The sequence below is a fragment of the Peromyscus leucopus genome, chromosome 4 (genome assembly GCF_004664715.2).
Source record: "Peromyscus leucopus breed LL Stock chromosome 4, UCI_PerLeu_2.1, whole genome shotgun sequence".
NCBI lineage: Eukaryota > Metazoa > Chordata > Mammalia > Rodentia > Cricetidae > Peromyscus > Peromyscus leucopus.
The window spans coordinates 150554121-150570397 of record NC_051066.1 but is presented as its reverse complement, the minus strand read 5'-3'; the positions used below and the strand labels follow the sequence as shown (position 1 = coordinate 150570397).

Genomic DNA, 16277 nt, shown 5'->3' with positions numbered 1-16277 from the left:
CTCCCAGGAGCTGAGCTGAGCTGATGGGCATGCACACTGTGGCTAGCTAGTGAACTGACACTTTTGCCCTAATAATCATTTGGTAAGAAAGGAAACGAAACCTAAGCAATGGATTAAGTAACTTGGCTGAAGGCAAACCAAACAGTAGTTTGGGAGTTAATGACACTCTGTCCCCAACCAGGTCCAGGAATGGGCAGTTGGATCTCTTGGAATTGCCTAAATTGTGAACTTAGTTTATATCATCGTTGGAAATCCACCAGGTTGAGTGCTTGTGCCCAATGATTAAATCTGCACTTACTATCTTCTTAGTTAATAAATCACTAACCTGTAAAGGCAGAAAAGCTGGCTTACGGTGTTTGGGTGTTTGCTGTGTTTGAGGGGCACCGGTAACTCTCAGCCTGTGCAGTTACAGATAACTTAAGTCAGGTGAATGTGGAAGAATTCCTGGAGCTCAGACATGGAAGACAGAAGGCCACAACTGGAGGCCAGGCCCAGGAATCCCCCTACCAACCACAGAGGTAAGCAGGGTTTCTACCCAGTGAAAATGAGAAGCCCACCTGGGGATGGCTTATGTTTTTCAATTAAGAAGGATCTCCTTTCCAGGCATTGGTGGCGCACACCTTTAATCCTCGCACTCAGGAGACAGAGACAGGCTGATCTCTGAGTTCAAGGCCAGCCTTGGTCTACAGAGTGAGTTTCAGAACAGGCAGGGCTACACAGAGAAACCCTGTCTTCAAAAACCAAAAACAGAAAAAAGACCTCCTTAGCTGCAGCGTGAATGACCGAGAAACAGCCTGCGGAGGAGAGCTGGGGGTGGGTTCTGATGGGCGGCCTGTGTGCCAGCAATGGAGGAGGCAGGAGGGTTGAGAGTTTGAGGCCAGCTGAACAGTGACATAAAAGCCACCCGGAGTTCCATAGTGAAACTGTCTCAGAAACCAGGACGAAACCAGGACTGAGGGCTGTAGCTCGTGGTAGAGGGCTTGCCGAAACTCCTACCATGCAGAATGCTCTTGTTTGGTCCCTGGCACTGTTAGAAAAGTGATTGGATGGGAAAATCAAAATGATTCCTGGTTTGCAGCAGGGCTATCCAATAGAAACTTGGGACAGCTAAAAACTACTTTGTAATCTCTAATAGCATCATTAGGAAATTTAAAAGATAACCAGTAACATTTATTTTTATGACATTCATTTATTTATTTATGTGTGTGTGTTTGTGCCTGTGGAAATCAGAGGATATCTCATAAAAGTTTTTTTCCTTCTACTGTGTGGGTCTTGAGGACTGAACTCAGATTTTCAGGGTTAGTAGCAAGTGCCCTTATCTACTGAGCCATCTCACTGACCTTGAAAAAAAAATTAATTTAATAAAATGTAGTGCTCTAATTCCTTGACTTCATCAAATCCAAAATATTAACATTTTTATGAGAATTAATGCACGTATAGATTTACATGAGCCAAAACATTCATGTACATAAAATAATAATATATTTTTAAAAATTTAGAGGCCAGCTTGGTTTACAGGGTTAGACCCTGTTTCAGAAAAAAAAAAAAAAAAGGACCTGGCCAGATATGGTGGCACACCTCTTTAATCTCAGCAGCAGGGAGGCAGAGGCAACAAATTCTGTGAGTTTTAAGCCAGCCTAGTCTATGTAGTGAATTCCAGGCCAGGCAAGATTACACACTGAGACCCTGTATCAAAAAACAAAAAAATACCTAAGTGTATTTTGCATCTGATGTGAGATAGTCCATCTTCTTAAGTATTACATATATTTGTAACTTTCCTAGCTTATTGTCAAATTGTGCAGAGCCAATGTTTTGTAAAACTCCACACCACTCTGCTAAGGTAAATCAGATCTGGAGTCAGTCTTAGAGGAAAGGAAAGTGGCTGTGAATGTGCCTAGCAAGGGCAGCCCACTGCACAGGGTGCTGGCTCCCAGGGTGCTGTGGGGCACCATCCTCCCCTCAGGCTTCCTTTGTGAGGAGGGCAATAGAGTGGGGGAGGGGAGGGGAGGCTGTGGCTGATGACACATGACTGGAGTTTCGCTTTTCAGTTTTCTGAATCAAAGTTTAAGTTTCCTTTTCCTTGTGAGGAAACTGGATGTGCATGCTTAATTTTCTCCACAATCTGTCAGTTAGCCACAAAAATAAAACTAAAAACATGTTGGAAAAGGAAGTGCTGCCTTCCTCTGTCCTATTCAAGTTGCATTTCCTGTTGCTGGGCAAAGGTCAGGTAGTGTTTCCTTCACAGTTTTATTCCACTTGTTCAGAGTGACCGCAGAAATCACAGGATAGTCCTAAAATAGCACCAAGCATTTTATAGTTTTTACATGTGTTAAAATAAATTTCCCATGTTTATGTCTACATGAAACATGGAGGTACACATTGGCAATATTCACCTGACATTTTAAAATTACTTTTGTTTATTTTTAGATTTATTTATTTTTATGTACATTGGTGTTTTGCCTGCATGTATGTGACGGTGCCAGATCTTCTAGAACTGGAGTTACAGATGGTTGTGAGCTGCCATATGGGTGCTGGGAATTGAGCTGAGGTCCTTAGGAAGAGCAGCCAGTACTCTTAACCACTGAGCCATCATTCCAGACCTTACCTGACATTGTATAAACAGTTTCTCAGGGGCTGGAGAGATGGCTCAGAGGTTAAGAGCACTGAATGCTCTTCCAGAGGTCCTGAGTTCAATTCCCAGCACCCACATGGTGACTCACAACCATCTGTAATGAGATCTGGTGCCCACTTCTGTATACATAATAAATAAATAAATTTTTAAAAACAAACAAACAAAAACACTTTCTCTATAGCAGCCAGATGCTGAGAACCGGAGAAATTACACAAGGTTCTACAGTGAGGAAGTGGTCAAACTAAGCTGCTCTCTGACAGTTGTGTTCTGACTTGTTTTGTTTGTACTGGCCAGAGACTAGAACCCTCTGAAAGTTAGGCCTCAGCTGGGGCACAAAATAAGATACTTCAGGTGTTCACTATCTAATAGATACCAGGCACTCGGCAGGGCTCTTTCAGTTTCTCTTGTTTCTTTCAGGAAAATAGTATTTTCATAATCTATACAGCAATAGCAGTCGTCTTTTCTTGTAGCATTGGCATAGAACTCAAGGCTTCATGCATTTAAGGTCAGTGCACTACCATTGCTTATATCCCATAGCCCCCACCAGAGTCTTGCTATGTAGCTCAAACTAGCTTCTAAGAAACAACGTTGTCCAAGTTGATCTTGAACTCATGATTCTCCTGCCTTAGTCTCTGAAAATAACAGATATGATATGAGCCACCACACCTGTAGCTCTGTAGTTCTTTTATTTATCACACAATTTGACAAGAAACTTAAAAGAAAAAGGATTAAGCTGGGTGTAGTGGTGCACAACTTTAATCCCAGCACTTGGGAGGCAGAGGCAGGTGAGTTTGAGGCCAGCCTGGTCTGTATAGTGAGTTCCAGAACAGCCAGGGCTACATAGTGAGATCCTGTCTCAGAAAACAACAGCAAAGACTTTCAATATTTTTTAATTATATACACACAGAGTCTGTCCGTCTCTTTGTCTGACTGTATTATGTGTAGATGTATGCAGGTGTTTTCAAAAGCCAGAGGCATGGAATCCCCATGGAGCTGAAGTTGACAGCATTTTGGACCTCTCGGTGTGGGTGCTGGGAACTGAACTTGGGAAGAACAATGTGTGCTCTTAACCACTGAACCATCCCTCTCTCAGCCCTTACCAAGAAACCTTCTGAATCTCTCCAAGCAAATCCCAGCTGCTTGTTTGTTTTGGAGGGTGACAGTGTGTTAGTTATTGTCTTACTGGACTTCCTCCCTCCTTGACTTTGTGCTCACCCAATGTCTCCATTGTGTTTAGGTCCTGCAGATGGAGAAGTACCACCAAGAGCTAGAAATCAAACCAGTAACCCAGCAGCCAGTGTACTCCGAGGCGGAACCAACTATGCTGGAAGGCATCCTAGGGCCAGCAACCATCCTGTTCCTTTCCGGCAGAGGGAAGAGAGATTTAGGGCTATGGGCAGGAACCCACATCAGGGAAGAAGAAACCAGGAGGGGTATACCAGTGATGAAGCTCGAGACCAGAGACAAAGCCAGAATGATACCAGGAGGAGAAATGACAACCAGGAGGGCAGGAACCACAGACCGCCATGGTCCAGTGACAACTTCCAGCAGTGGCGGACCCCACACCAGAAGCCAACAGAGCAGCCACAGCAGACGAAGAGACTGGGCTACAAGTTTTTGGAGAGTCTCCTGCAGAAAGAGCCCTCTGAAGTGGCCATCACACTTGCCACAAGTGTAGGGCTCAAGGAGCTGCTTTCTCATTCTTCCATGAAACCCAGCTTCCTTCAGCTGATCTGCCAGGTTCTCCGAAAGGCCTGCAGCTCCAGAATAGACCGTCAGAGCATCCTGCATGTGCTGGGCATCTTGAACAACTCTAAGTTCCTCAGAGTCTGCCTGCCAGCTTATGTGGTGGGAATGATTACTGAGCCAATCCCTGAAATTCGAAACCAGTATCCAGAACACATAAGCAATATCGTCTCCCTCCTCCAGGACCTTGTCAGCGTCTTCCCCGCCAGCTCTGTGCAGGAAACTTCCATGCTTATCTCTCTCCTGCCAGCTTCTCTTAATGCTTTGAGGGCCTCTGGGGTTGACATAGAAGAGGAGACAGAGAAGAATCTGGAAAAGGTGCAGACCATCATTGAACATCTGCAGGAAAAGAGGCGAGAGGGCACTTTGAAAGTGGACACCTATACTCTGGTGCGTTCTGAGGCAGAAGACCAGGTTGTAAGTTACCGGGCCATACCCATCTACCCCACCTACAATGAAGTGCACTTGGACGAGAGGCCCTTCCTCCGCCCCAACATCATTTCTGGGAAATACGAGAGCACTGCTGTCTACCTAGACACTCACTTCCGCCTCCTGCGAGAGGATTTTGTCAGGCCCCTTCGAGAAGGCATTTTGGAGCTTCTACAAAGCTTTGAGGACCAGTGTCTGAGGAAGAGGAAGTTTGATGACATCCGAATCTACTTTGATGCCAGGATTATTACCCCCATGTGCTCAGCATCAGGCATTGTGTATAAAGTGCAGTTTGACACAAAACCACTGAAGTTTGTTCGTTGGCAGAATTCCAAGCGGCTGCTGTATGGGTCATTAGTGTGCATGTCCAAGGACAACTTTGAGACGTTTCTTTTTGCCACTGTTTCAAACCGGGAGCACGAAGATCTCTGCCGAGGAATTGTCCAGCTGTGTTTCAATGAGCAGAGCCAGCAGCTGCTCGCAGATGTCCAGCCCTCTGACTCGTTCCTCATGGTAGAGACAACGGCCTACTTTGAGGCTTACAGACATGTCCTAGAAGGACTACAGGAGGTCCAGGAGGAAGATGTCCCCTTCCAGAGGAACATTGTGGAGTGTGACTCCTATGTAAAGGAGCCAAGGTACTTGCTAGTGGGTGGCAGATATGATTTCACCCCCCTAATAGAGAACCGCTCAGCCATTGGGAAGTGTCTGAGGGGTGCCGAGGTCTTGCGACGTTCTAGAATTAACGTCTTGGACTTCAGCCAGTGGCCCTCAAAAGAGTCCTTGAAGCTTGATGACTCCCAGATGGAAGCCTTACAGTTTGCTCTCACAAGGGAGTTGGCCATCATTCAAGGGCCTCCTGGAACAGGTAAGAGACTCTCAGTTCAGGCAAGGGAGATTTTGCTCTAGGTTTCTAGAATGCCTCATTTAGAAATATTTCCCTGAAGTGCAATGACTATGGTTCATGATGTAGCCACTCACAGTGATTCCCAGTGGAGACCATAGGCAAGTATAGTGATGGATCAACGTTTCCAGATCACAGGAAGACTGCTGGGGGCAAAGAGAGGTACATCTTCTCTTCCAAATGTTTGTCAGCTTTCTACTGTTTTAAATTAAGTACTTTTGAATCTATAATCATAGCATGATGTGCCAAGCACCATTTGTCCTGCTTTACATATGTTAGCTCATTGTATCGTCACCACAGCCCTACTGGGTAAGTAAAATCAACTCACAAATGGAAAAACTAAGTCAAAGAAAGGTTAAACTACCTTTTATTTAAGAGGTAGGGTGTTTTGAAGCTCACACAGGTGAGCAGACCTGGAACTGGGACTTGAACTTAGGCAGCCTGCATGGAGACTCCTGGCTCCTCTCTCTGCTGCACTCACACATGACTCCCCACATGCGCTCTCATCCTGCTCTGGTGTAGTAGCTGTGGTTAGCCATGCATTTGACCTGTATCTGTAGTCCTGTGTTTACGTGTACATTTTTATTTAACAACAAACACAAGACCATGCTTGTATACATTGACATATATGTAACATACTTTGAGCATATTTATGCTACTGGATATGCAAAGACTGCTAAATTGACATCCCAAAAACATGTGCAAAACTAGCCAAGGAAGCAGAAACAGGTTTTTAAAGTAATAATGAAGAAAGGGCAATTCATGATTTAAAAAAAAAAAAAATGAGGCCAGGTGTGATAGCTCACAACTTTAATCCCAACACTCAGGAGGCAGAAACAGGTGATCTCTGTGAACCTGGTCTACATAGTGAGTTCCCAGACAGGGCTGTTTCCAAAACAAAACAAAACAAACAAACAAAAAGCTCATGAAGTGAGCCTGGTAATCCCAGCACTTGGGAGGTAAAAGCAAGAGGATCAGGATTTTATGGCTTTTCGTCATGACAAGGTTCAAGGCCAGCTGGAGCTACATCCCTGCCCCAAAACAGAAAATTCGTGAAGTAGAATAGAAAGTTGTTTGTTTGTCTCTTTCTTTCTTTTTTGGTTTTTCAAGACAGGGTTTCTCTGTGTAGTCCTGGCTGTCCTGGAACTCACTCTGTAGACCAGGCTGGCCTCGAAATCACAGAGATCCGCCAGCCTCTGCCTCCCGAGTGCTAGGATTAAAGGCCCAGCAGAAAGTTGTTTCTTTCTAATAAGAAATGCTGCTATGATGAAACCATGTGCAGAATGAAAGAGGAAGGGAAGAGGAGGTATTCATCTTTGAGCACTTTCTTTCCGGTGTGAATTCTGAGTGGTATCAGTCTTTTCAGGCCAAGCTACATGATACCAGGTTTTGTTCATCTGAGATGTTAAGTTTTTTGGCTCATTAATTTTACTTTTAAGAAATAACAGTTCACATTTTTAAAAGTCCCTGCCTCCACCACCCCAGTCCTTCCTTAAGCAAATGACATAAACAGTTTTCCTCTGTGTCCTTCCAGGGACTGGCCTAGGAGTCTTCTCACACAGCCTTGCCCTTGGGGGCAGCTTTCCTGCTGTGTACCTCTGTTCTGCAGTCACTGTGTTCTCCTAACAGGAGGGGTTTCCCTGTTACTGTTTGAGTGTATCAGCAGATCACAAGCTGCTTGACAAGTTCCACTCTGTGTGTCCAGAAAAGACATCTATAGTGTGTCAAGAATAATACCCATTTGTGATTTTATATATGTTGTTGTTGTTCTTCTTCTTTGGCTTTTGTCATTTAAGACAGAAACTCACTATATTGCCTTGATTGCCTTGGAACTCACAATGTAGACCAGGCTGGCCTCAGACTCACAGAGATCCACCTGCTTCTGCTTCCAGGGTGTTGGGATTAAAAGCATGTGCAACCATGCCTGGCTAAGAATTTTTTAAATGTGTTTGAGTGTTTTGCCTGCATTTAAATGTATCATATGCCTACAGGGACCAAAAGAGGGCATTAGATCCTTTGAAACTGGAGTTACAGATGGTGATCTGTCATCTCAGTGCTAGGAACTGAACCCAGGTCCTCTGCCAGAGCAACAAGTGCTCACCACAGCCCAGCCGTCCCTCCAGTTCCCATTCACACAAGTGCTCACCCTCCTTCCAGTTCCTTTTCACAGTGTTAACAGGGAAGACATTGTCACACTGTTCTCTGTCAGCACAATCACAATGATTAATTTGTATCCTTCAGTTCAGAAGTAAATTAAGAGTGGCTCACAACTGCCTATAACTTGAGTTCCAGAGGACCCAATGCCCTCTTTTGGCCTCTGAGGTCAACTGCACATTCATATAATGCCTGCACACAGACACACATAAATAAATATAAACCTTTAAAAATGAATAAAGGAGCCAGGCAGTGGTAGTGCATGCCTTTAATCCCAACACTCAGGAGGCAGAGGCAGGTGGATCTCTGTGAGTTCTAGGCCAGCATGGTCTATGAAGTAAATTCCAAGACAGCTAGAACTGTTACACAGAGAAACCCTGTCTTGAGTGGGGGAGCGGGGGAATGAATAAAAGAATTTTTTTAAGAAAAGCTAAGCACGGTAGCACATGCCTTTAATCCCAGCACTTGGAAAGCAAAGGCAGGTAACTCTCTTTGAGTTCAAGGCCAGCCAAGACTGTATACAGTGAGACTCTGTCTCAAAAAGGGCTGTGGGGCAAGAGAAATAAGTCATAACAGAAGTAGTGACTTACAGCTGTAAATCTCAGCATTCAGGAAGATGAGGTAAGAGTTGCCTAGAGCTTGAGGTGAACCTGACTATGTGATGAATTCTCATCCAGCTTAGGCTATTGAGCAAAACCCTGTCTTAAAAACCAAAAAGATGGAAAGGCAGAAGCAGGAGGATTGCTGCAAGTCCAAAGCCAGCCTTCTCTACAGTGAGTCCAGGCCAGGCAGGGCTACACACCAAGACCCTATCTCAACTGCTAGTCCCCACAGGAAGAAAAACAGAATGAAAATTGGCCCAGGAAGCCCATGCTGGGGAAAGTGATGGAATCACCTGATGTCACTAGAGGACAATAAATATGGCCAGTAGGAATGTTAAAAAAAAAAAAAAAAAAAAAAAAAAAAAAAAAAAAAAAAAAAAAAAAGAGCTAGGTGGTAGTGATGCACACCTTTTTTTTTTTTAAAGATTTATTTATTTATTATGTATACAGCATGTACGTATGACCAGAAGAGGGTACCAGACCTTATTACAGATGGTTGTGAGCCACCATGTGGTTGCTGGGAATTGAACTCAGGACCTCTGGAAGAGCAGTCGGCGCTCTTAACCTCTAAGCCATTTCTCCAGCCCGTGATGCACACCTTTAAGCACTTGGGAGGCAGAGGCAGGAGGATCTCTGTGAGTCCAAGGCCAGCCTGTGCTACCAAGTGAGTTCCAGGACAGCCAGGGCTACATAGAGAAACCGTGTCTTGAAAAAAAAAAAACCAAACAAAGAATATCAAAGCTCCTGTCTTTAATTTCCCAGCTATTTGCATCTGCACCCGTGGTCTTGTCCATGTTCCTTCTCTGCAGTCTCTGGTGCTCTTTCTCAGTGACTGGGGCGCTGTCTGAAACACACGTGCCCCAGCAGTGTTTCCTCCCATCGTCACTGAGTGAGAGCACTTGAGCTCCACCTTAGTAATCCTTTCAGACCCAGAGAACATACCAACTCGTACAGACACACAGAGGGGGCTGTTTAGGAATGAAAAATCCCTGTAGATGTAACCAACCGTCTTATTAAATAAGAAACACAGAACCAATGCAAAGAAGAAAGCCAAGAGGTCAGAGCTAAGAGCTAAAACCTCACCCTTCCTCCTCCAGTGGTCCTACCTCTCCGAACCAGAGCTACTTCCTGTGTGTCTGTCTTTTTATAGTGTTTCTGTTCTGCCTTCTCATTGGTTGTAAACCCAACCACATGACCTCCTCGTCACGGCCTGTCAGTATAGACCTCCAGGTCTTCTATGGTTGGTATTGAGATTAAAGGCATGTGTATCCAATGCTGGCTGTATCCCTGAACACACAGAGACCTACCTAGCTTTGCCTACCAAGTGCTGGGATTACAAGCGTACGCCACCACTGCCCTGCTTTCCTATGGCTTGCTAATAGCTCTGACCCCTGGGCAACTTTATTTATTAACATACAAATAACATTTTAATATAAATAAAATATCACCATAAATCCCTGTGAAAGGAAGGAAGCATGGAGGGGAAGTGTTAAATACTGAATTTCCAAGAGCCTCCTTCCTGCTGATGTCTCCCTATCTGTCACAAGCCTGCAGAGAGCCAGGACTTAACTTGTCTGCCCAGCCTCAGCAACACCATTCCCTACTTCAAGTTCTTTTCTGCCTCACACATCTCTGCTGTCCACTTATCTAAACTCTCCTGCTGGGAGGAAGACGCTGGCGTTCATTCATTCACTGATAAGATTGGGTGGCCTGCCCACACAGGCACCCTGTTTCTTTGTCTATCTTCCCTGAAGAGGGCTACCCAGCCTCATTGTGAGTCAGGAATCCACCATGGTTTTCTGGTTTCAAGTTTCTCCTTGGCCATACTCAGGATTTGACAGTGGTTTATGTGGTCGTCATCTTTTTCCTCCATTAGCGTGGAAGGCCAAGGAAGATAGGATCCCGTTTCTCTCCCTGTTGTGTCTCCTGAGTCCCGTGTCTGCAGAGTACCGTGTACATACTAGTTGAAGAAAACAAAAGAAGACTCAGTTGCTCCCTGTGCCATCTGCTGTCATGGTTTTCCTGTCGCCCTCTCAGCTTGGAGCTTTCAGGGACATTGGCTACTTCAGCCTGACACAGTGTAGAACTTTAGACGTAATTTATGGCCAATTGCTAATAACTTTATTGGGTCTAATGAAGTATTTGGGTTTTTCCCCTTATCACAGACCAAGTGTACCACAGTCTATAAAAAGCATATGTAATGAATTTGCCACAGGGGCTAAGAGCACTGGCTGTTCTTTCAGAGGACCCTGGTTTGATTCCCAGCGCCCGCATGGCAGCTCACAACTGTCTGTAACTCCAGTCCCAGGTGATCCGACACCTTCACACAGACATATATACAGGCAAAACCAATACACACAAAGCAGAAGTTGCCACATAATAGCCAAGCATAGTGACACACATCTGTTATCCCAGTAGGGGCAGGAGCAGGTACATCTCTGAGTTTAAGCCAGCCTGGTCTACATAGCAAGTTCCAAGCCAGTGAGGGCTATATGGTGAGATCCTGACACATACAATTGGGAACAATATGGATGCCATCAGTCAGTAGGGGCCTGGGTTGGCAGCATACTCCTCTGATTTCTGTACTCAGGGCCCAGTGGCAGGAAGATCAGGAATTCAGAGTCAGCCTCAGCCACATAGTAAGCCATGAGACCGTGTCTTTAAAAAGAGAAAGGAAAAGGAAAAAAAGGGAGCTGGCTAACAATTCTTAAAAGGCAGGTAGTATATGTCTCTATGTATTGACAGGGAACTATCTCCCAGACACATTAATGAAAAAAGCAACACTGAAAAGAGTTTGTTGCTATTTGTATCTTTTTAAAAAAGAAAAAGAGGGGCTGGAAAGATGGCTCAATAGTTAAGAGCACTGATTGTTCTTCCAGTGGACCTGAGTTCAATCCCCAGTACCCATATGGTGGCTCAGAACCATCTATAATGGGACCTGATGCCCTTTTCTGTCATACAGATGTATAGGAAGACAGAGCACTCGTATACATACATAAATAAATCTTAAGAAAAAAAAAGAAAGAGAAAGGGAAAAAAGAGGTCCCTGGAGAGGAGCACTATCTGTATATGGGCTTAGGGACACTGTCTAGACAGTCACACAGGAATCTTAACATGAATTACTCCAGTAAGACCCTGTGGCTCCAGTACTGTTCACTAGACTCATCTGTGCTGCTTACATTTCAAACCATCTCAATGTGTTTTTTAAAGAAGTTTTTAATATTAGCTCCCAGCTGCCGGGCAGTGGTGGCCCACACCTTTAATCCCAGCACTCAGGAGGCAGAGCCAGGTGGATCTCTGTGAGTTCGAGGCCAGCCTGGTCTACAGAGTGAGATCCAGGACAGGCTCCAAAACTACAGAGAAACCCTGTCTGGGGGCGGGGGTGGGGGGTGGGGGGGGGAGGATTATTGAGCCATGCCAGTTGGTGGTGACACAGGCCTTTAATAGTAGTATTTGGGAGGCAGAGGCAGATGGATCTCTGAGTTTGAGGACAGCCTGGTCTACAAAGTGAATTCTAGGACAGCCGGGGCTCCACACAGAAACTCTGTTAAGGGGGGACGGGGGAATGACAACAAAAAAGTTGAGCCAGTACTGTGGAATGAGATGGAGCCTCAAAACAACAACAAATGGATTTTTAAAAATATTCTTTATGAGCCAGTGTATACCTACTGTAGTTCAGCTACTTGGGAGACTGAGACGGGAAAAGCACTTGGGCTCAGGAATTGAAGACTAGCCGGGGCAGCATAGATACTGTCTCTACATAAATGAATAGTTGGTCTAATTAATTGATTAATCCTCTTACAAGATCTACATTTTGAGATTGGCATCCTGTGATGACAGGGAGGCAGAGTCTGGTCCAGCTAAGGCAGGAAGATGAGGTGACAGCCATTGTCTATACAGCCCCCATCTTGTAAGTCAGTGAAGTGTGCGGCACACAAACAGGAGTCAGCAACCCAGGACTGCGGTGAGGAGAGGCCGCGGGAAGGGGAAGGCCTGCTCTGGAGTCAGTTTGGAGACAAACCAGGGCTTCTTGGAGCGTGAGTTGTCTAACTGAAATATGGCACTTGTGTCTTCTGTCTCCATTATCAGAGTTAAAAGTGAAAGAAATGCACATCCGAATTTTCATCTAGGCTGGGCGTGGAATTAACTTAGGTAGGTTGTATGCATGGCTGGCATGCATGAAGCTAGCACCAAATAACCAAGAGGTAGTGGTTCAAATCTGTAATCCTAGCGCTTGAAGGGTAGAGGCAGAAGGACCAGGAATTGAAGGTCATCTTCTGCTACATAGTTCCTGGGCTACCCTGGGCTACATGAGGCCTGGCTCAAAAAAAAAAAAACATACAAGGGGGCTGGAGAGATGGCTCAGAGGTTAAGAGCACTGGCTGTTCTTCCAGAGGACCTAAGTTCAATTCCCAGCAACCACATGGTGGCTCACAACCATCTAGAATGAGATCTGGTGCCCTCTTCTGGCACACAGGCATACATGCAGGCAGAACACTGTATACATAATAAATAAATAATCCTTTAAAAAAAAAACCCACAAGTTTTTGTTTTTCTTTTTCTCATCTAGCTTTTATGCATTATAAAAGTCTCTTTTTGTCTTCCAGTTCATTCTCGTGAAAGAAGGAGGAATAATTCTTTTTTTTTATAAGATAGTCTCACTATGTAGTTCAGGCTGATATTGAATTCACAGCAATCCTGCCTTTACCTTCCAAGTATTGGGATTATAGGTCAATGCCAACACATCTGGCTAATGAGAACATTTTTAAGCAGATAGTGGACTGTTATTTGAAATTCTGTGTCTGTCTTTTCTCCATGTAAGCAAATTTCAGATTTTTTTTTCTTTTTTTTTTGGTTTTTCGAGACAGGGTTTCTCTGTGTAGCTTTGGCGCCTTTTCTGGAACTCACTCTGTATCCCAGACTGGCCTCAAACTCACAGAGATCCTCCTGCCTCTGCCTCCTGAGTGCTGGGATTAAAGGCATGTACCATCACCACCTGGCAGATGAATATGTTTAATAAAGATTTGAAATACACAGTTGTTTACCTTTTAAGTTAATTAATAAAAATATTAAACTGAAAAAAATCTACATTTTGTAACTTGTCTTTTCCTTATTTTCTAGGCAAAACTTACGTGGGTCTAAAAATTGTTCAAGCCCTTCTGACCAACGAGTCTGTTTGGCAAATTAGTGCTCAGAAGTTCCCCATCTTGGTCGTATGTTATACTAATCATGCTTTGGACCAGTTTCTAGAAGGTAATAAATGTCTCCTGGCAAAATTGTTTTCTACTGGGGCTGGAGATACAGCCCAGAGGTACATCACAAGGCCCTGGCCTCCATCCTCAGCACCACATGTGCACAGATAGGCAGGCGAGCACACACAAAATGTCAACAACTTCAGTGGCTTTCTTGTCTTTGTCCACAGTCCGTCCTTACCCTGGCGTGCAAGGCTTTCTTTCCCACTCTGCCCTGAGCTCTCTGTCTGTCTTTCTGCTTCCCAACCCTAGGGGCACCAGTCACCTTCAGTCCTTGAGTTCTTCTCCCTTGGCTGTCCCCTTTTGCCCTCCCTACCTCAGCTTGAGTACATCTAGCCCAGCTTGTGCCAACTCATTCTTCAAGCCTGGCATGTCTCAAGTGTACTTGCCCCATTGCCCCCAAGTTATATCCCCTTTCTCTGTTTTCTTTTTCTTTTTCTTTAATTTTGACTTTTTGAAGATTAGTTTATTTTTATTTATGTGTTTGGGTGTTTGCCTGCATGTATGTCTGTGTACCACATGAATGCCTAGTGCTGTCAGAGACTAAAAGAGATATCCAGTACCCTGAAACTAGAGTTATAGATGGTTGTGAGCTGCTGTGTTGGTGCTGAAAATCAAAGCCAGGTCCTGAACAACTAATGATCCTAACTGATGAGCCATCTCTACAGCCCCAGTAATTTTTTTATTTATTTATTTATTTTTGTCTATGCTATGGGTTATAAACATTAAAGGCTGGAAAGAGTCTTACTGTATTTATACAACATATTAATCACTCAAAAAATACTCATTAGGGGCTGGAGAAATGGCAGAGTGGTTAAGAGTACCTGGTGCTCTTCTGGAGGACCTGAGTTCAGTTCCCAGCACCCACATTGAACACCTTTCAGTCTACCTGTGACACCAACTCCAGGGAACTAGACACCCTCTTCTGTCCTCCATGGGCCCCTGGCAACACAGTCATATATACAAATAAAATAAAGATAAAATAAATCTTCTTAGTGCTATTTACCCCAATGAATAAATAAGTGTGCACTCTTCCTTTTGTGGAAACACTGCTCTGTATTTCTCTGTGTTTTTTCCACCTACATAAGCCCCTGGAGACTGCCCAGCAGTCAGCCCAGGTTCTCTGTGTATTTAGAGCAGCAGGTCTTTCAGTGTTAGAGCTATGGATGTTGGAGTAAGTGGATTAATGAGCCAGGATGTAAGACAGGAAAGCCAATCTAAAGCTGAGTCTCCATCATATAAGCAGCCAACCCATGGATAGATGGGCCCCATGTCTTGGCTTTTTGCTTCTGCTGGGATGTGCTAGGAGCTGCAGAGATGGGCTTTTACTTATCCAGATTGTAACCACACAGGGACATTGCCACCCACTGTCTCTAGTTCTTACACAGACCAGCCACCAGTTCAGTGCCTTGCTGTCCGCTTGGGCTCTACAGCATTAAGTGTTGAGCCAAGAGCTCTCTCTCTCTCTTTGTCCTAAGTCCACAGCCTTACTCTGTTGTTGTTTGTTTGTTTGTTCAAGCCTTAGCCTTGCTCTTAAGCACTGCATTTTTCTGCTTGGCAGCCTACATTTTATTTGTAGCCTTCTCACACAAAATGGGGTAAACATCCTATAAGCACAGCTTTGTTCACTAAGGGACCAATTGAGATAAGATCCTTGACACACTTTACTCTCATCTGAGCAAAGTCAGCCTCGCTCTTCTCAGCCCTGCAATACCGCATGTTGCTTCACAGGCATTTACAGATGTCAGAAGCCCAGCATTGTGCGAGTGGGTGGAAGGAGCAACAGTGAGATCCTGAAGCAGTTCACCCTGAGGGAGCTGAGGAACAAGCGGGAATTCCGCCGCACCCTCCCCATGCACCTGCGAAGGGCCTACATGAGTGTAAGTCCCAGCACTGGAATAGCTGAGGGCCTCAAGCGACCCGCCTGACCTAGCAGCCACCGTCTGGCAGACTTCTCAACCCTCTGAAGGACCAGCTTCCTTCTAGCATTTCATTCTGCGGGTCTTTTGTTGCTCAAGTCAGAGGGTGGAAAAGCTCCTCTCTTACCCCACCAGGCCTTCAGTCTGCTTCCCCCAAACCACCCACACTACAGCCCACTGTGAAGTGTCTTTGCTTTTCAAGACAGGCTTTCTCCATGTACTCCTGGCTGTCCTGGAACTCACTCTGTAGACCAGGCTGGCCTCAAATGCAGAGATACACCTGCCTCTGCCTCCAGAATGCTGGGATTAAAGATATATGCTGTCATTCCCAGCTTGAAAAGAGTCTTTTTATCTGAGCAGGATGCCCAATCAAAATCATAACTGGGTACAGTGGCACAGACCTTTATTCCCAGCTATTAGGGAAACTGAGGCAAGAAGGATTGATTAAATCAGAAGTTTGTGACCAGCCTGGGCAATGTAGCAAAAGCCTGTCTGTTAAACAAGTGCAGAAAAAAATCCCAGGTCTTGTTATCAAGGAGGCTTGAAGTCTGAGCCAGAGCGCCTCAGGCCTGTTTTCCACTGTGTCCTCTGCTTGCCTTGCTTACTGCCTGGTCAGCCATTGAACAGCCATTAGTCCGT

General features: G+C 44.9%; 1 protein-coding gene across 4 annotated transcripts in view; it reads left to right on the top strand.

Moving 5' to 3' along the window:
• Znfx1 (zinc finger NFX1-type containing 1) overlaps window positions 1-16277 on the top strand; it is a 49893-nt gene that overhangs the window by 10859 nt on the left and 22757 nt on the right. For 3 of the 4 annotated variants that reach the window (XM_028868558.2, XM_028868561.2, XM_028868557.2), the window contains exons 2-5: window positions 407-518; window positions 3870-5675; window positions 13589-13720; window positions 15451-15599. In XM_028868558.2, the coding sequence (XP_028724391.1) occupies window positions 431-518; window positions 3870-5675; window positions 13589-13720; window positions 15451-15599 (2175 nt within the window). In that variant the 5' untranslated portion in view covers window positions 407-430. The remainder of the gene's footprint in view (window positions 1-406; window positions 519-3869; window positions 5676-13588; window positions 13721-15450; window positions 15600-16277) is intronic. The other variant, XM_028868562.2, reaches the window with a different exon arrangement.